At 43.4% G+C, this 19,183-nt stretch overlaps 1 protein-coding gene across 1 annotated transcript; it reads right to left on the bottom strand.

The window, feature by feature from the left end:
- Nucleotides 1–332: 332 nt before the first annotated feature.
- Nucleotides 333–18,672, bottom strand: LOC143002421 (uncharacterized). The gene is made up of 55 exons (XM_076152509.1): nucleotides 18,398–18,672; nucleotides 13,288–13,506; nucleotides 12,658–12,885; nucleotides 12,460–12,476; nucleotides 12,315–12,347; nucleotides 12,139–12,171; nucleotides 11,791–11,844; nucleotides 11,612–11,704; nucleotides 11,427–11,501; nucleotides 11,273–11,317; nucleotides 11,131–11,184; nucleotides 10,963–11,016; nucleotides 10,769–10,822; nucleotides 10,359–10,412; nucleotides 10,213–10,266; nucleotides 10,063–10,107; nucleotides 9,916–9,969; nucleotides 9,764–9,808; nucleotides 9,472–9,525; nucleotides 9,213–9,311; nucleotides 9,012–9,056; nucleotides 8,826–8,924; nucleotides 8,639–8,692; nucleotides 8,421–8,528; nucleotides 8,285–8,338; nucleotides 8,102–8,200; nucleotides 7,907–7,960; nucleotides 7,696–7,794; nucleotides 7,521–7,574; nucleotides 7,378–7,431; nucleotides 7,233–7,286; nucleotides 6,961–7,014; nucleotides 6,654–6,698; nucleotides 6,411–6,509; nucleotides 6,121–6,228; nucleotides 5,926–5,979; nucleotides 5,689–5,742; nucleotides 5,492–5,545; nucleotides 5,356–5,409; nucleotides 5,129–5,236; nucleotides 4,988–5,041; nucleotides 4,814–4,867; nucleotides 4,355–4,516; nucleotides 4,167–4,274; nucleotides 3,973–4,080; nucleotides 3,829–3,882; nucleotides 3,588–3,695; nucleotides 3,439–3,492; nucleotides 3,230–3,337; nucleotides 3,060–3,113; nucleotides 2,816–2,923; nucleotides 2,259–2,619; nucleotides 1,957–2,147; nucleotides 1,629–1,871; nucleotides 333–1,473 (listed from the first exon to the last, which is right to left on the bottom strand). Exons 1-55 carry the CDS (start codon nucleotides 18,489–18,491, stop codon nucleotides 1,327–1,329), a joined length of 4,776 nt encoding a protein of 1,591 aa, XP_076008624.1. The 5' UTR covers nucleotides 18,492–18,672; the 3' UTR covers nucleotides 333–1,326.
- Between the last annotated feature and the right edge of the window lie 511 nt (nucleotides 18,673–19,183).

Here is a 19,183-nt window from a genome sequence, read left to right as displayed (position 1 = left end):
AGGGCTTTTGCAGCTGTGATGTCTGGGAACAGAGATGGGACCAGTATAGGAAAGGATCAAGCCAAAAAAGAAATAATGCTGCTAATTTTCTATGCTGATCCACATAGAATGTGGATTTGTTCATAAGCTGTTGTTTCACCTGAAAGAGATTCAATTCAAGATTTTCCTTTAAAAACGTATAAATACATCATATAATATAATAATTTAATTATAATTAATCTGGTGCTGTTAAAATTGATTGATTGAAGTTTAATGAAGTAATGAAGAGCCTTTCTTGGCCAATCAGGGCTCCTGTGTTTGCCCCTAACATTAAAATGAATTTTCATGAGGAATAAGGCGAGAATTTTATTGGTTAATAAAAAAAATTGCTAAATTCGAAGACTTTTAATAATAAGATGAATTTATAATTTAAAGACAAAATTATTCAAATGATCACATTGTAACACTTTAAATGTACATGTCTTAATTAATCTCACAGTAATATGGGAATAATATTTCACCAAGAAAATCAATAAATATTCAACACTGCATGGTTCTGTGCTGTCTCCCTCTAGTGGTTAGTTTGGGAACCTCAAAGCTCTATTACGCAACTCAAACTTCTATGCAAACAAATTATGTCAAACCTGCATTTCAATGCAGGGTTTAGTGTTTTATTCCACATCAAATCGTCAACAATAAACAAATAATTGGCAATTTACAGTTGTATGTTGCATTTACAGCTGAAGTAATGAAAGGAGATAAAAAGATAAAGATAAAAAGCTTTTCTTTTGAGTAAATGAGTTCCTGCACAAAACTTAATAATTTAGGTTCAAGCATGTTTTTCATTATTTTTTAATTCCATAAAACATTAAAACTAAAGTCGATGTCATATTAAACTCCTTCCTTGATTGAAAAATTAACGAGTTTCAATGTCTTTGTTCAACACCTCTGGAAATCTACTAATAAAAGCTGAACAAAGATACTAAAAATCATTAAACATTTCCATTGTGCTGTTTCCAAGCCTTCTCAATCTCACTTTATACTTATTTGGATTTCGGATTATCCACCTACTTATCACGTATCACTCACGCACCATTTCCTTATTGAGTACTTGTGCCAATCAGATTTTGGATTTATTGACAAGATGGACAAATTGCATCAGTATCTTCTGGCACAGCCTGTAGCAGCACCCAGACTCTTTACAAACAAAACGGATTCTGCTTATCTGATTTAATCATTGATCGTAAGGAGTCAATAATCCATATTTGGTCAAACCCAGGTGACGATGTCGCTCCTCTAGCAGGGCTGTTTCTGACCGCCTTCCGTCCATCTTTGGGGCTTTGCGTTTTAAGAGAAGCACACGGGTCCGATGTCCAGGCCGAACTCCTGATCGGCCCCTCCAATGTCCATGGGGGCCAAGTCCACGATGGGCAGCCTGGCCGACGTTTGAGTCCTGTACTCGATCACTGTCCTGGCCCACTCGCCATTTGATACCTGGGAAAGAAAAAACCTCAGTATGACTTCCTTACACTTCCTTCCTTACTTTCATCTTTATAGTTTGTTTTTATTTTAACAAATTAAACTGTGTTTTTTCAATAATTACTTATTGTGTTCTTCCATCACTGGTTTGTTGTGTTGTGTTCACTTACTGAGCAGCCGTCCTCAACGACAGTGTATCGCAGACGGTTGTTGCCCTGCGCTCTCATTTCCTGTCCGTTGAAGCCTTTCAGAACAAGAGCTTTCTTCATGGTGCTGTTCTTGGCGTCTTTGTAAGCCACGCTGTTCCTGCAGTGGTAGGTGATGCTCTGATGTGACTCTTTGGACAAAACCTGCAGCAGCTTCAGCTGGACCGCCACGGCGTTGGGCTGCTCCTCCTTATTTCCATAGCTGAACTGAAATTGATTTGACGTGATTACAACAACCAGAATGATTTGTCAACTCCTAACTGTACATTCAATACAAATGACAGTGGCTTACTCTTGTTCCGCTGTTTATATTGGCTCCGAACCAGACAGGTTTGTTGGCGGTGGGGCTGGATTGGGTCCACCATGTTTTCCTGGGAATGCTGGCTGGATTGGCAGAGACGCAGGTTTCGCCAGTTTCCATGTTACAAAACACCTTGATGGCATCTTTTGTGCTTCCACGGTTGGGATCGAGCCAGTATTCACCTAAAATCATATACAAATGCATATATGTACATAGGGAACCCATTAAATGTTAGTGGGAAGGATCTCTCCCTCGTTCCCTCTGATATTGGGCTGAAAAGTCCAAACACTCACCGCTCTTTTTCATTGGGTAACACTGCTTGATGTCCTGGCAGGTTCTTGCAGGGTTCATCATGCTGCCGTCAGGACTGCGGAGGTTCTGCAGATGTCCGCTGAGGGTCTTCAGCGTGGCTTGGACCCCGGTGTCGGCGCGCAGGACGGCCGAGCCATTATTGGGAAGAGCCTCATCTTTGTTCATATCCGGAAGGGGAGGAGGAGGATCGGCTGCACCTTCATCTTCGACATATTCTATAACTTCTGGTGCGGCCATGTTAGGGTCGTAATCAAATGGTACAGCGAACAGGTCGTCCACAGCTGCAGAAGCATGTCCGGGGGGACCTGGGCGGCCGGGGGGTCCAGGTTCTCCAGGTGGACCCTAGTAAAGAAAAGCTCAAAATTAACACTCTGCCCATCCAAAAAATCGCTTTTCATCAACATCTGATGGAAGTGCTAATGTCCAGTTTTGAGGACACTCCCTGACCCCTTGACCCCCTGACCCCAGGGGATTAACATCTATTTCTTCGGAATTAGATTATGTAAATAAAGAACACATAAATGTAATGTTCTGTCACCTGCACACCCAAGTCTCCACTGGTCCCTCTGGTTCCAGGAGAACCCATCGGTCCAGGCTGGCCGATTTTTCCTTCCTTCCCTGAAGGTCCCACCACCCCTGGTGGTCCCTATGTGGTTATGCAAGATGATAACAGATTAAGAAAGTAAAATGATAACATACAATAGCATTTGTTTCTGTCTTGAAGGAAGTTCGTCAAACTCCCTCGAGTAATTAATTAGTTCCACTGATTGATCGGCGCTCACCCTCTGTCCAGCTGGTCCAACAATACCTCTAAATCCAACGTCACCTGTGGTACCCTGAAAGGAATAAAAACAAGAGATTTCATCCTCTGATACATTGTGATATCAGAACATCTTCGCTAACCGAGATACTCTAGATTCACGTTCATTCGAGGTGTATTAGTGTTGCTTACTGTTATTCCTGGCAAACCATGAAGCCCAGTGAATCCTCTGTGTCCTTTCTGGCCCCTCTCGCCTTGTTCTCCTAAAACTCCCTTCTCTCCCTGTGGCCCTTGAGGTCCCTGAGTTTCAGATTTAATTTCAGAAAGTCTTACTGAAATGCAGCACATCGAGCAAAAATGGTTGAAATTTTGGAGGTGAAAAATTGTGAGTTCATTCTTACCGCTTTGCCTCGTACTCCAGGTGGTCCGAGGGGTCCCAGAGGTCCTTTAGCCCCCTTAAGTCAAAATAATCACAGAGGCATCAAGAACAATAACCGACATGAAACGACTTATTCCTCTGTCCTGTATATTTCACCGTGGTTGAACTCACATTCTCGCCTCTTTCTCCTGGACTTCCTGTCATTCCCACTGGGCCTTCAGTACCTGGAGATCCTGGACCACCAGCCAATCCCTCTATGCCAGGGTTACCTCTCTCTCCCTGGAAACACAGACGTGCCACTAATCAGTACTCACACACATTGTGGAGTTACACATCTGGTCCACCAACTATGAGCCATGAACATTTAGGACAAATCTAAAATGTAAGGCAGGAGTCATGTGTTTGATCTTACCCTTTCTCCTAGAAGTCCGTCCTTACCAGGTGACCCATCCTCTCCAGTGATACCCTGAAGGAACACCGATAGTCCCACAATTAACTTCCCATGTGAAAGGCAGAAGAGAAAAGTATAATAAGGACTGAATTTCACAGGACAAACCTCTGGACCGGCGTCCCCTCTTGGCCCCATGGCTCCTGGTAGACCGCCTCCACCAGAGGGCCCTTTGACGCCCTGAACTCCAGCAGCGCCGGGTTTTCCCGGTTGACCCTGAGAAACAAAGAGAGAGAAACAGAGAAGAGTGAATTTGAGAGGAAACTTTATTCCTGATATTAGATGAGATGTTAGATACATACACCAGGACCCGGGAGTCCCTGCATGCCTCTCTCTCCTCTTAATCCAGGTTGGCCCACAACACCTCGCTGCCCTGCGAGACCAGCAGGTCCTGGAGGCCCATCAGGACCCTGAGAGAGAATGAAAAGTGTCAGGCTCTTTGTTTAAGGCCGTTGGAAATGACAGCATCTTTAGTGACCTCTCATCTTACTGGTGGACCGTCCTCTCCAGAGTCTCCCTTATCTCCAGGGGTGCCCTGTGGGCCCGCATGTCCGCTCTCTCCTTGTCGCCCGGTGGCTCCATTCTCTCCTCGGATTCCTGCTGGTCCTTGCTTTCCTGGAGTACCTATGGGACCATCAGCTCCAACAGAACCCTGACGTAGACAAATGACCTCTTAATATAAATTCTTATACGGCTCTCTGCACTTCTGATTGGTTGATCACAGAATTCTACGGTCGATTAATGTGTTAATGACACAGAACTTGATAATGGACCGGGAATCCAGGCAACTAGACTGCTGAAAATCATGAATCATCAATGACGGCCAGTTACACTTTAGTTACACCGGTGCTTGACAGGTTGAACTACAAACTGATTTTTTCATTTCAGACTGTTTGACTTTATTAATAATCAGAAAAAACGTTTTTGATGATGGAACAGATGAACTCACAGCAGAGCCGTGGGGTCCAATCCCTCCAGGCAAGCCAGGAAAACCAGGGGAGCCCTGTGAAACACACACACACAAAGACACACACACAGTGAGTATACCCCTAGTGCTACTACTAACACTACTACAACTCAAAATACTGTGTATCTTGTGTAACTTATATACACAGTAACTTACAGTTTGACCCTGTGTGCCTCTGCCGCCCTTTAATCCAGTCACACCGTCAGGACCCTGGAAACACACACATACAGTCATGGTGTGGTTATTCAATCAGATAGTTGGTGATTGTGTTGTGACAGTCACGTTTCGGATACGTACCTTTCCTCCAGTTTTTCCAGCCATCCCCTGCGGTCCGGATGCTCCTGCCTCTCCCTTCTGGCCGAGATCACCTGTTTCACCTTTGACCCCAGGCTGTCCATCAGGGCCCTGCGGAGGATTACGAAGATGCTCTATTTTTAATTATGCCTCTCAGCCTCAAACACAAACATTTTTCCTTGTATTTGTTGGGCATAATTGCCATGTTAGATGACTGAGAGGCCACTTACAGAAGTTCCAGGGAATCCAACAGCACCAGTGGGACCAAGATCACCGCGAGAACCCTGTGAAACATCATCACACACATAGTTTAAAAGAGAAAAGGAAGGACAATCCAACAATGTTACCATATGCAATAATACTGACAGCTATTCCTCTTGACCCTCGGCGACCTGCAGGTCCTGGGAGGCCAGATTCACCCTGAAATAAAGCAGCAGTGACCTCAATGTCAGCAATTCATTTTTCCTTTTCAAGACAAAGACAAGCTGAGTATTATCTTCCAGATATATCTTGACCAACCATTTTCTCAGTAAGATAGTAATTAAAACCTCAGTCAATCTTACCTTCTCCCCATGGAGTCCAGCAGAGCCAGGAGGTCCAACGGGACCAGAAAGTCCCTATTGATAAAATTACAAAAATACATGAAATGATCACTGATACACAGGATTAAGCTTCGAGGGAAATGCTGTCTAAAAATATGTCTGTTCCTCTTGTGACCCTCACCATAAAACACACAGGTGTGTATGTGTACATACTTGTACATACTTTACATTCAAAAAACAGATTAGGTTGAGACTCACCCGTGCACCGTCAGCGCCGGCTTTACCCTCAAGTCCACTCTCACCAAGAGAACCCTGTCCAAAGACGCACACTTTTATCATTCAGCTAGGAGTCATACATATTTGGAGATATACTGTAAAGGCAATCTAACTTTGTTTATCACTTTTGTTTATTTATTGCAGATCAGTTTTATGTACATTGGTGCTATGACTTACTGCATCTCCCTTTGGCCCAGAAGGTCCTGGGATGCCTCTCTCTCCTGGCATACCCTGTAGTCCCAGAGCTCCTGGCTCTCCAACAGTACCCTTTGATCCAAGACTACCCTAAAGTATGCATGCAAAAGAACCATTAGTACCAAGGAATCGCTGAAAGAAACAAGGCTGTTAGTGCAAAGCCTACTGATACCCTCAGGATTAATGAACATGCAAATGAATTAAAACCATTGTTGAATCTACAAATTCTGTCATATGTTTGTACATAAACTCAACCATTATACTTCTTATACCTTTGGTCCATCTGATCCAGGTGCTCCTGGGCCACCTTTTGGTCCCTGCAGTCCGTTAGGTCCGATTTCACCTCTCTCTCCTGGAGGGCCTCTTTCTCCCTGAGGAAACGGGCAGTGTGAGAAGAAGTACAACAGTTAAGTACAGCAATACAATAAGAAATGGAAGGTTTCTTACACACAACTTTAAAAAATAGATGTTAACACAGTCCTGCAGCCTTCACTGAAGGTTCTAAGTGGACTCACCCTTGAACCTGTACCACCGGCAGCTCCAACCTCTCCAGCAAGACCCTGAAGAAAACAAAGTCAAAGTCAGCATATTTGACTTTTTGACTTCATTACCAATAACATTACATTACGATCATTTTGGCAGACGCTTTTATCCAAAGCGACTTACATTACATTTACCACCCTTCCCAGAGGGGGGAGCAATTGAGGGTTCGGTGCCTTGCTCAGGGGCACCTCGGCAGGGACTCGAACCGGCGTCCTTTTCGGTTCTCAAGCGGAAGCTCTACCTCAATAAACAGTGCTTTGTTTGTTAAGGGTTACATACCTCGGCACCTGGTTTTCCTGGCTCTCCTGGTGAACCTGGCAGTCCAGGTAAACCCTGAAAAACAACAACACCAGGTTTTATTCCAAAGCAAATTCAAAATAATGGGCCTGAACAGATTGAGAGGCCAGCTGGAGTTCACAATGCAATTATAAACACTATTTCCTTTCTAAATGTGGGGATTCTGACGGCAGTGAGTGGAGAAAGTGGTACGCTGATGTTCTCCAGCACTGAAATGTGAACTAATATAATTACAGTCACTAGATACAGTGTACCTGGAATCCATGGAGTCCCTGGGGTCCCTGCTCTCCTCTCTTCCCTGCAAGACCCTGGAAAGATGCAAATTGAATAAAACATGATGTCAACATAACTTTATTAGAGTCATTTACAGCAGTTATCTGAAGAGAAGAAGATGCTTACAGCAGGGCCTGGTGGACCGGCTGCGCCCTCCTCTCCATCTTTTCCATTCACTCCCTGAAAGAAAGCAGCTTATTAGTATATTTGAACACTTAGTGATTTAAACAGATCATGTAATTCCCTGGTAAAGTAAATAAATAACCTACCCTTTGACCTGGTGGCCCAAGACTGCCAGCCTCTCCAATCTTTCCAGGATCTCCCTAGAAACAAGCAGATACACCAGCACAGAGATCATCATCTGGAATACTTGTTATACTTAATCAAGGATAATAAACGCAACATTTTATAGGAAAGACAGAAGTAATAAAGAGTCATACTGACAGCAAAGCCTTTTGGTCCTGGAAGACCCATGGGCCCAGCTAATCCCCTGGTTCCAGTAGAACCACCTGGACCTTGTTTCCCATCCTCTCCTGCTGAACCCTGGACATAAAGAATGAAGTGTAAATATGTGCCACCACACCATAAATACACGCTGTAATCTATACTTTGATACTTTGACTACATTGTAGAGGGATAAAGTTCTTGTTATTACCACTGGCCCTTGCTTTCCTTCTGCTCCCTGCATGCCAATCAGTCCAGTCAGACCCTGTGAAGAAAGGTGCAGCGCAATTACAAAACAACTTCAGCTATTGATCCTCACATGTGAATTTTTGACTTTGGCGTATTTGCCATTTCAGAGAAAAAACACTTTATGTGAAGATGGAATTTGTTGGCGTTTCTGACTCACCCGAGCTCCCGTTAAACCGGCCTCTCCGTTGCGTCCAACATCTCCACCTAAACCTTTGGAACCACTTGACCCTGGTGGCCCTCTTTCACCTAGGGCTCCCTGGTTGACCAAACATCAAACATTCAATTCCAGTGAAGTCATCAACTCTCTCAAATTATGTATTTTGATGAGCATTCAGCTGACCTTTTGTCCTGGTAAACCATCTCCACCGGGGAAACCTCTATTTCCTGGAGCACCCTAGAATACACATTCAATCACATACAAATAACTTGCAAAGCAGTAAGCAGTAAGCAATAAAAGCTTATTTTCGCCAACTCACTGTCTCGCCTGGAGATCCTGGAGGTCCAAGTGACCCAGCATCACCTCGGGGTCCCCTTTTTCCCTCCTCTCCCATTGGGCCTAATGAACCGTGAGTACCTCCCTCACCCTAAAATGACACAGCAAACAATCAGCTCATCACCTAAATGTATCGTTTTCAAATCTTTATTACTTATCAAGTCTTTATTACTCATGCAGGTAAACATCATGTAGTCTTACTCGCTCTCCCTTATGTCCAAGATCTCCTTTGAATCCAGCAAATCCAGCATCACCCTGTAGATATAAATGAAAATCATCCACCGATATTCACAGCCTGAGATAAACAAATAGAGAGGAGGCCATGATATCATAATATAACAAAATGATTCTATTAAAGTAAAACAAAAGATAAATAGAGAAACCATACCAGTTGGCCCTTTGGTCCATCCAATCCTGTAGTTCCTTGTGGACCAGGGTTACCAGAGGGGCCCTGCAGGCCTGCTGGACCCTGGACACCTGCCAGTCCCTGTTAAGGAGAATAAACAAACATTTCAAAATTGCCACTAATACGCAGAAAAGTAAAAATGTGTCTAAATCATGCAGTTAAACTTACAGATTGGCCGCGGGAACCTGGAGCTCCATCAGGCCCTGAGGCTCCCTGTTAACCAGCAATTAATAATAATAACAATGAGGTCATTAGAGGTGGTTATACTGAATATTCCTGAAAAGTGTACAAACCTTCCCAGTTAACTAACAAAATGATCAGTTTAATTATTCTGGTCTCCCATCAGGCGACCTGTTTCTAATAGCACACCTGCAGTCCTGTTGGCCCGGCTGGTCCTCCATGTCCAGAGTCTCCCCTGGGTCCCTGATGTCCGATGCTCCCTCTGACTCCTGTCGGTCCTGGTTCGCCCTGCACCAGAACACAAAGTCAGCTACAGTGGTGCTAAAGTCCAACTCGCTTTGAAGTAGAAATCTAGAACTTGGCAATGACTTTCAAGACATTTAGGTAAAGTTAAAGGACTTGGGTGTCAAATTGGGCGACAAAATAGAACAATCATGAAAAGCCCCACCTTCATTCCTAAATTACCAGGAAATCCTGGCATACCGGAAATTCCAATAGGCCCCTGTCATGGAAAGAAATGTTCTTTAATAATACATGCAGTCAATATTCTTCTCAGTTCGAGTGGTAATCTGTTGAGAGTTCTGCTGGCTAGCTACAAGTAACAAATAACGGCACAAATGTCTTTTTAAACTAATCCAATAACTTCAGTTTCATCTCAACATTCCTAGAGGTTGGAATTCTGACAGGGATCCATGTAGCGGACATGGATCCTTATGGCATGTACAGTCTTTAATGCTCACCATAGGGCCTGGTTTGCCAACATGACCGGGTAGTCCACGTTTTCCCTAAACCAGAAAGAGAAAGAGAGACGTGTCCAAATCCTACAAAGCTATTTCTAACTTCAAATTCATTCAATCATTTTCAAATGCATGAAGTGTTTTCTTGTTCTTACCCCAGGACCACTGGGTCCCCCTCTGCCTCGTTCTCCCAACATTCCAACTGGGCCCTGAAACAGAAGAGTGGCTCAGTATCTGTGAATGAAATTTGAAAAGAGAGAAGACGGAAATCCGCTTTTCCGTTTATTGAGGTTTTTGCTTACCGGTGGACCAGGAGGACCCATGCTCCCGTGAGTGCCAGACACACCCTGTGGTACACAAGCAGACGCACATTAGTGATTGTTAGAGGGGAGAAATCAAATGATGTCCCACCAATTGCACCACTTTGGCAACCTTTGGCGCCGTAGTCTTACCTTGTTTCCGACTGCTCCATTCTCGCCTCTAGGGCCAAAAAGGCCGGCATGGCCCTGTTGGACAGATTGAAATTAAAACACAGACACACACTCATACGCATACTGCAGACATGGATTACTAGATATCAAAAAGTGCATGTTCTTACCTTGTGACCTTTCAGACCTGGGAGACCCGGTAGTCCTGGGAATCCTCTTCCTCCCTGTGGAAAACAAGCAATCCCACCCATCACCTTTAGTCCAAAAGTCCTATCCTACATATCCAGTATGTGCAGGTTAAACTCAAGTCCTGCTGCTGTAATGTCACCTGAGCACCACTGCATGGTCACTCTGTGTTGAAGCTTTTTAAAGTTTTTCCTCAGAGCTGCAGTTTTTGCTTTTTAATCCGTATTTATCAATCTTTTCCTTACAAATTATACGTTTTATTCCCTGTGAATCTCCATTATTGTCCCTTTGTGTCTGCCTCCCGGAGGTAGAGAGATACTTTGTCCTGAATGTAATTAAGAATAATGGAACTAATATAGGTTTAGTTTTATCTTGAGTCTTGGAAGGTGCTCACCACAGATCCAGGATATCCTTGTTCTCCTGCCGCTCCCGACAGTCCAGCTTCTCCCTATGCAAAAAACAAAACAGCAACAATGTGATTCTGAAACTATAATTAACAACAATATTTATCAACTTCACATTTTAACCTGAATGATAAAATACAATTAGAGGACACAACGATGCATTGGAAATAGACTTTTGACTTACATCTGCTCCTGGTTTTCCTGTTGGTCCTTCCGGTCCTCGATGACCCGGTTCACCCTGCAAATATAAGCAAGCATCAGTGACAGTTGAGTCCGACTCATTCTAATATCATGACTCTTGTTAATAACAGAATCACTTAAATATATGAATGAGAATCAAAGATGTTCCCACCATTTGTCCCGGTTCTCCTACATCTCCTGGAATTCCCTGACCACCAGTGGGTCCCTAACAAAAAAGGGTTCTAATGTCAATTCACCATTAAATTTGTAAATCCAGGTTCAATCCAAGTTCAAACTAAGTCTCTCAGTCTTACTTCTGGTCCAGCCTGCCCTGGATGTCCTCGCGGTCCTGATTCACCCTGTAACATGGACACTTCAGCACTGACCATCACAACAAACATCTTATATATGTGTATACTGTATATTATACTATGTTTGATCAATGTAGTTGATGTCTACAGTACTCACCCTTGATGCTTGCACCATCCCAGCAAAGCTAGACTTCTCATTAAAACCAGATTGCATTTGTGAAGCAAAGTGGCCCTGAATGGAAAACAAAATCATCATCACATGTTAGTTTTGTCATATTTTATAATTTGGATAAATGTAGTTGTTCATGTATCAAGAGAACGGGATGACAAAGGGCGGCTAACCCCAGGGGCTGAGGGCTGGCCTGGGAGTCCTGGCTTTCCTGGATTCCCTGGCACTCCTGGTTCCCCGTCAAATCCTTGCGGCCCTCCGACTCCCTGCAATTCAGATGATGACATGTGTAGCAAATTCGTATATAGCCAAAACCAGATATGAGATGGGATGAAAATGGGTTAGGACGTACCCGTCTGCCCTTAAAGCCTCTGGGACCTGTGTGTCCCTGCGATCCCGGAGGACCCTGAAACATCACCATAAATATCAAAATGAATACACCAAATGCCATAAATTATCATCTTCAAGAACAAGATTTGCTGTATTTTACCGTACAACTCACACATAATGTGACAACTTGCGAAACAAAGTCAGAAATACAAAAAGGTTTAGCGCCCTCTAGTGTCAAAAAGGATGCATAGAGGAAATAATGAGAAGGATCGTTATGAAGCATGTTTCTCTGTTATCTGACCATTTGTCTTAATGCATGTTATCCCACAAATAAAGACAAAGCAAAAAGAGATAAAAGTAAGTAACACACCATGGGTCCATTAGGGCCTGGAAGCCCCACCACCTGAGAGAAAAAAGATTTAGACTTTATTATAATCATTTGATATTTCAAAACCTTTTGATGCCCAAAGGAAAAACAAAAAGCAAGTCAAGAAATGTTGGATTGAATGCAGACTTCAATGGCTTATAAAAGGTTAAATTACTCACATAAGGAATGTCTCCTGGCTCACCTTTCTGTCCCTATTAATGGAATACAATTATATTAATAATGTGAAATGATCAACAGACGATATTTGTGATTGGATAATAACATTATTAATGATAAAAAATTCTATGTCAACATTAATCCTACCTTCAAGCCCATCATATCTTTGGGGTAAAAATGAGAAAAAGATTTTAGTTTATTGTGAGTGTATTGAAACATTTTAAATAATTGTGTAATTCATAAATATTGACTCATTTGGCATGTATGTCATAGAAAACAAAAATATTTATCTTATCTATTGTTTTTTTGACCATTTTTAACTGTGTGTGTGTGTGTGTTTCTCACCTATCCTCCCATAGACACTGGCGAAGTCCTCACACACAGGGCAGCACTCGCCCTCGCGTGTGATCACCTTTTTGCAGTTTAGTGGGACCTCACAAGTGGGCTCGTCGCAGATGGTGACGCCGTTGTCACAGACGCACACTCGGCAGGGTTCAGGCTTCCAGATGTCGTTGTGCTGGTGGACGTCTCCGTCCACTGTGCAGCTCGCCTTTGTCTCATCACCAGCTGCAACTGAGGACAGAAACAAAGCTTTTTAAATTACAGGTCTCCAAAATGATCAGCTTGTGTTTTTACCTTCATAAAGTTTATATGCTTACAAATGTTCATGTTAATGCCAGAAGTATTATTTCACTTACAGCCTTAATTAATTGTTAGACCAAAAATGGGAAGATGGAAAGTTTAAATGTAAAAAAATAATCATCATTACCATCAATACATCCTAATAATTTAACTCATTTAACTCCAAATGCTTAACTGTCTCAAATACACTACAGTAGTTTTTTAATAATTGTTTTACATCATATTGAACATGTACATTTCTTTCTTTTATGAAGGTATTGACATAGCTATATAAACTACATAAGCAGTTGACATGAAATCACACTACTTTGGTGACAGTTTACAGACACACACCTATTTTGGGGACTGTGGTGGAGTTGGTTGTGGAGGCCGTATCCAAGCACACGGGGCAACACTCGCCCTCCGGGGTCACACTTTTCTGGCAGTCACCGAGCTGTTCGCACACCACCTCCTCACACACCGCCGTCCCTGCGTCGCACACGCAGACCCGACACGCCTCCGGGTTCCACATCTCATTGTTGGTGTAGACCTTTCCATTTTCTGTGCAGGTAGCTACATCGAACAGAATAAAATTGATATCAGGAGTTGACTCTGGTTGCGCAATTCTTGAGAAGAGCTGTATGAAGGCTTTTGTGGCTGTAGAGGACGCGGTGCAAAGTCAGAGAAACTGACCCTCGTGACATCACAAGGGTTGTTTCCTGTCAACTAAAGCGTTGAAAAGCCGACAAAGCCATTCAAATCACTCCCACTGATCTCTAGCTTGGATTTAGTTTACAAACATCCAACTCTAACATGCTTAACATCCATGCCAGCAAACATTCTTTAAGACTTAATTTCCTTTAATAAAAGTGAACATTCCCATGATCATAAAGACGTGCGATGAACAACACAGCAGTGCTACCGAACATGATGAAAAATGTAGTACCGTCTCCCAGGAATACGCCTTCTTTTTGGAGAATAAGGACCTTCATCAACCTTCCATTGTGGCAAGTCCACAGTGTAGTTGTGGATGAGGAGCTTTTGTTGCACACAACAGGTTGATAAGTGATCTTATCTGCCAAAAAGTCTATGTATTCCTTTCATAAATGAATGGAGGATGGAACCTGAAGAGGAATACTTCAGGCTGACAGATGATGAAGAACACCAGCAGTCCTGTCTCATGTGGAAAGACTGCTGAGGCTGCAAATGCGGATTCGGAAGTGCAAGAAGACAAACACGGCGGTCCGAAACCCTTTGTTCTCTTTACCGCTTGTAGCATCGGTTTTCGAGCGTACACACACGGGGCAACACTCGCCCCGTGGGATCACTGCGGTCTGGCAGTCAGCTAGATCCTCACACACCACGTCCGCGCACACCACTGTCCCCATATCACATATACAGGTGCGACACAGTTCTGGGCTCCATATCTGATTGTTGGTGTAGACTTTGCCATCTTCTGTGCAGGAATCTTTGTGAAAAAGAACAGCAGCTGGCGTCAGTGAGTCTTAGCTGGTACAGCTGCAATAATAAATCATTATTACCCACCACAATTCACCAAATAATAATACAGGGCCTGATGGACTTGCTTGAGATTAGACGTTCGTACAATGTACCCTGAAACATGTGATTGCATCAGGTGGACACCCAGGCATTGGACCCTTTTCCTAAGTGGAGATGTCTACTTTTAGCCCCACATTAAAAGACTCACGGTCCACTGACAACAGCTAAGTATAATTGAGTCATGAATCATTTGAATATTTTTGGGTTGTTGGTCATTGTAGATCCAATGGAAGCAAAGGAAAAAGGAATTTCTAAGCTTTGGAAAAACGAAATGACTCGCCCTCTCTGGGGTTAATCGCCCTCTGGGGTTTGGGGTCCTCACACACAACACAATAATGGGCGGCATGGTGGAGCGTTTGCTTAGGGATTGGAAGGTTCCTGGTTTGATTCCGGGCTGCTACGAGACAACCGGTCCAAGTTTTATTGAGCAAGACACTGAACCCCTCACTGCTCCTTGCATGGTATGATCTTGCCTGTTAAGTGCTTTGGAGAAAAGCTTGACAAATAAGGATTGTCATGTTGAATGTTGTGCGTTCAAATGAAAGGAAATGGAACTTTGTTTATAACTACTGTTTGCATGAAGACTGTCTCTTTAGCTGCTCTAGTATCTGTGATGGTTGGTGGATTGTTGAGTAAATTTGACTCCTGATGTTTTTCTGGATGTGTTGGGTCATGATCTGTCATATTTGTCCTGTAGGAGGTCCTTCTTCAGACCACACAGTCATTATTCTGTGTCTTTACGCCATCTAGTGACAAGCTTGAGAATATCATCTGATTTGCCCTAGAAGCAGGAGAGCTGTGAACATTTTCCAGCTCTGCATAAACTCTGATTACAAAGTGTAATCAGAGCAACCGTAACTTCCTCTCATCCTAAATCAATGCACTTAGAGATGACAGCTAACAGACAACTGAGAGACAGCAAAGAGACTCTGTTCTTCCTGGAGGAAGACCAGAGTCTCCATGCCTGCAGTGCATCCTCAGGGTAATGCATTTCTCATATGTCCAAATGTCACAGAATGTAGGAAACGAAAGGCCGGATGTGGGAAACATATGAAGGCTAATGTCTGCAGTTGGTTACAGTTGTGTCAACGCGAGGTCAGAACAATATTTTTTTTTAAACGACCATGTAAAGTGGGTCAACATATACAGTTTAATGTAAGCCCACCCACTGTTTACTGTCTTTGTTAAGATGGGAGGGAAGCACAAAAGAAGGCAAGTCTATTCAAAAAGTTATTCTTTTTTTGCCAGCATTCCAAGCTACCTACAGCTAGCTTTGTCACTACAAACTAGCATCGCCTAGCTTGCCATAGCTAGCTTGTAGGTTCAACTCTGCGGCCATTGTTTAGGTAACAGCATTTGCTTGTCTTGGCACAGAGTAACGGCTATTGTACAGTTTTTCTCAGTGGAAAATTGTAATTAGTAATAGAGTCAATATAAATGAATGTACTTTGTCATATTATTATCTGTCTGACACATAGCCGCACAATAAGGGTATGGCGATGGCGATCACCTCAGGCCCCTCAGTCCTCACCAAAGAAAAGAAGAAGAGAAAAGGGGCAGCGAGGAAGCACCACCCATCAGTAAGAGGAAAAGGGAAAATGTGGCCACCTGTTATGGGGGTTTGTGAGCAGATTTCAATCCAGTTTAGCGACATCCTAAGTACTAATTATGTGGTGGAGCCTCCCCCTGAGAGAGAGGAGGCCCTGCTTTCAGAGGCAGAGGAGTTATTTCAGGGAAACCACAGCGGCTGGATTATACGTTGGGCTCGGTTAACGCTTGTGGCTTTCCTTTATTTTGGAATGCGCAGAGTCGCCACACCCGGAGAAACCTGCAGGCTGCACCATGTGAGAAACCAAGCTGAAGGTCTCAACCATTCACTTTCTCTCACTCACTTTCTCTCACTCACATTAACATTTGATTTGACCATTTCCACCTCCGAAATGTCTAATTTTGAGTGATCAACCTCCATCATGGATAAACTAAATATAGCTCAACTCTAAATACAGCTTTACAGATAGGAGTGATGAGTAACACAGTATTCCTTATGACATTAAGTGTTGCAATTTAAAGAAATATTTTTATTATGACTTTATTTGACGATAAAAGTGTTAAGTGACTGTTGCTCAGATTATGCTGACTCACCGAGGGTTTGAACTGGAAACAGTACAGTGCAGCTCTGTGGCCTTGTGGTCCTCAGACCCCCCAAACATCTCACCTCAGGTTTATTATTAAACCATATACAGTGGTTCTTAATGCTTAAACTGCAGCAGTTTCCTTCTTAACCGCTCATTCATAACAGTGTTGAGTCTTAAAATGGAATTATTTAGTTTGGGAACACAAATCTTTAACAAATTTGAGCCCCTTTGAGTTTGGCCATGTTGGTCCCTCCAATGTAAAGCCTAATCTCTCTCTCCCTCTGTCTCTCCCGCACACACAGATTGTGTTTTCTGTATCTCTCTGTCCAATCTATTCTCTTTCTGTCGTTCTCACTGTTCATCCCTCTCTCTGCCACCCTCTGTCCATCTCTGTATCTATGCAGGGTCTTTGTGAGTGTGTTGTCTGTCTCACTTCTTCTCCTTCTTTCTCTCTCTCTGCCCCCTTCTTTCTATATCTGTATCTTACTCTCTTTGCTCTCTCTAAACAACTGTCAGATGACCCTTCAGGCCAAAAAACAATATAAACCCTTAGCTTAAGTAGTATAAAGTATAAAAATCTGTGTCTTCAAACTTCATATCCACACTGTCGTCATGTCTATGTGCAACACTGGCATGTCTGCTTCCCTCTGTCATCCTCTTTAGGTATCAGCTCAAATGTAGGTATACATCTATGAGTTAAATGTCCAGTGGACGTGATGGAAGCGAGTGAGTATTTTATATCCAGCATTCTCTCTGGCTTGGGCGTGCCTTGTGTCTTTCTGGCCTGAAGTCTGACCAAAATTAGTGGCCTGCTTTTGTCCATCCCATCCACAAGGCCCGTCATTATAGCCATGGCACTTGGAACCCCTTCATTCAGCCTCAACCTCGCACTGAAATAGCCACGCCAGCCCTTCACGCTCTTTAGCCCATACTGCAGCCTCGGGGGGGCGGGGGGGGGGGGTATTTTTGACCCAGGATCACATCCACAGGGGCATTTTATTTTAGAGATCGTGATTTTGCTAGAAATGGTACCGATAGAGAAGAAATTCCAAGAGATTTCAAGCTGAGTTCAGGATTTCTCCTAAAACTCTTAAAAGTGTGTGACCAAATTCCTAACCATTAGTTACAGCACATTTGTGAGCAGGAAAAGCAGTGCCTCTTTAAGATTTAATGTCAGCTTTTTTAGTCCACAGTGTGGGTGTGATTTTAACCTTTAGTTCCCAAACCACAAGGCCAGTGTGGTCCAGTTGTTAGGAGGCAGCAGCAGCCTGGTGTTGCTCATAAACTAAAACACAGAGTGAAAAAACAAACCACGGGAGAAAAGGAGAAGAAATTGTGAATTGAAAACAAACGTAATGGGAAAAACAAACACAACTGTTAGAACCGACTAGGTAAAATGCTTTTGCAGGCCTCTGACGAAGTAGGACAGGAAGTTGCTGATAGTCGGACCTGAAACAAACAGGGTGAATGTAACGTAAAGCCACTAGCTGTAAACAAGCTGACATAGTTTTTGCAGTGCATTAGAACAAAATAGTCACTTATTATATGTTCCTGTGTGGGAAAGTTGTTTATTTCCACACAGAAGCCCACACAATCAGTATTACCACTAATCTAGTAGGACAACCCCATTGACTTGGCCATCAAACCTGTACATGAGCTTTTCTGTTTAACATTGGCAATACAGAAAAACTCAAACTCAATGACACAAAGTGTTAAAACAGAAGAGCAGTCAGAGGTGAGGAGCATTCCTACTTCAGTTTGCCGCTCACCTTTCTTGGTATCTTCTTGGCAGCTGATGGCGATCACCTGAAGCAAGGTGATGGCCAGGCAGACGGTAATCCTAGATCGTAACGAGGGGACCATGTCTGCATGCCAGACACGCAGTGTTCCTCACACACAACACAACACACACACTCGCACAGCCTCCGGGACAGACGTGGACAAGGTGGAGTGAGCTCGACCGACCAGAAGCTACAGCATCCAGACAGAAAAAATCCAAATATCCCTGAGTGGAACAGGCTCCTGGATGAGAGATCACACTCGCTCTGCAGCAAACTCTCTCTCTCTCTAGCTTGCTCCCTCCCTCCTTCTCTTTCTCTCTCCTCCTCTCCTCTCTAATCATTTTTTCTCTTCCTTTATTTCAAGGCCAACCTCCCCTCTCAGATCCTTAAAGTTGCCTCAAATGTGCAGCTAATTAAAGACCGGAGTGAACTTGTCCAATTATAAGAAGATGGCTGGATGATGAGGGATAACCAGAGATGTTTGAAAGCTACTGTTGCAGATTTCTTCAGGTTATTGTTGATGAATTTGCAAATAAAATCATCTTCTTTGTGTTTATTTCACAATCTACCCTGAAACTCCACTCGCTGACCTACATCTGTGCGCTCCAGCTTGAACGCTTTACAGTGTGCATGTTACATTTGCTTCTGGATTTGTTTTCCAGAGCAAATCTCTGCCAAGTCAGTGCGTCAAACAGGCTGTCAATCCCTAACATGATGTCCCAGCGGCAGAGAACAAAACACCTCGTTGTGTCCACTATTGTCTACGGCGGCAAG

Source organism: Genypterus blacodes, unplaced genomic scaffold (assembly GCF_046128005.1).
Source record: "Genypterus blacodes isolate CSIRO-AG114 ecotype Tasmania unplaced genomic scaffold, CSIRO-AGI_Gbla_v1 ptg000056l_1, whole genome shotgun sequence".
NCBI classification, from domain to species: Eukaryota; Metazoa; Chordata; class Actinopteri; order Ophidiiformes; family Ophidiidae; genus Genypterus; species Genypterus blacodes.
Note: the sequence above shows the minus strand (reverse complement) of the source record. Positions and strands in the feature narration are given on the sequence as shown.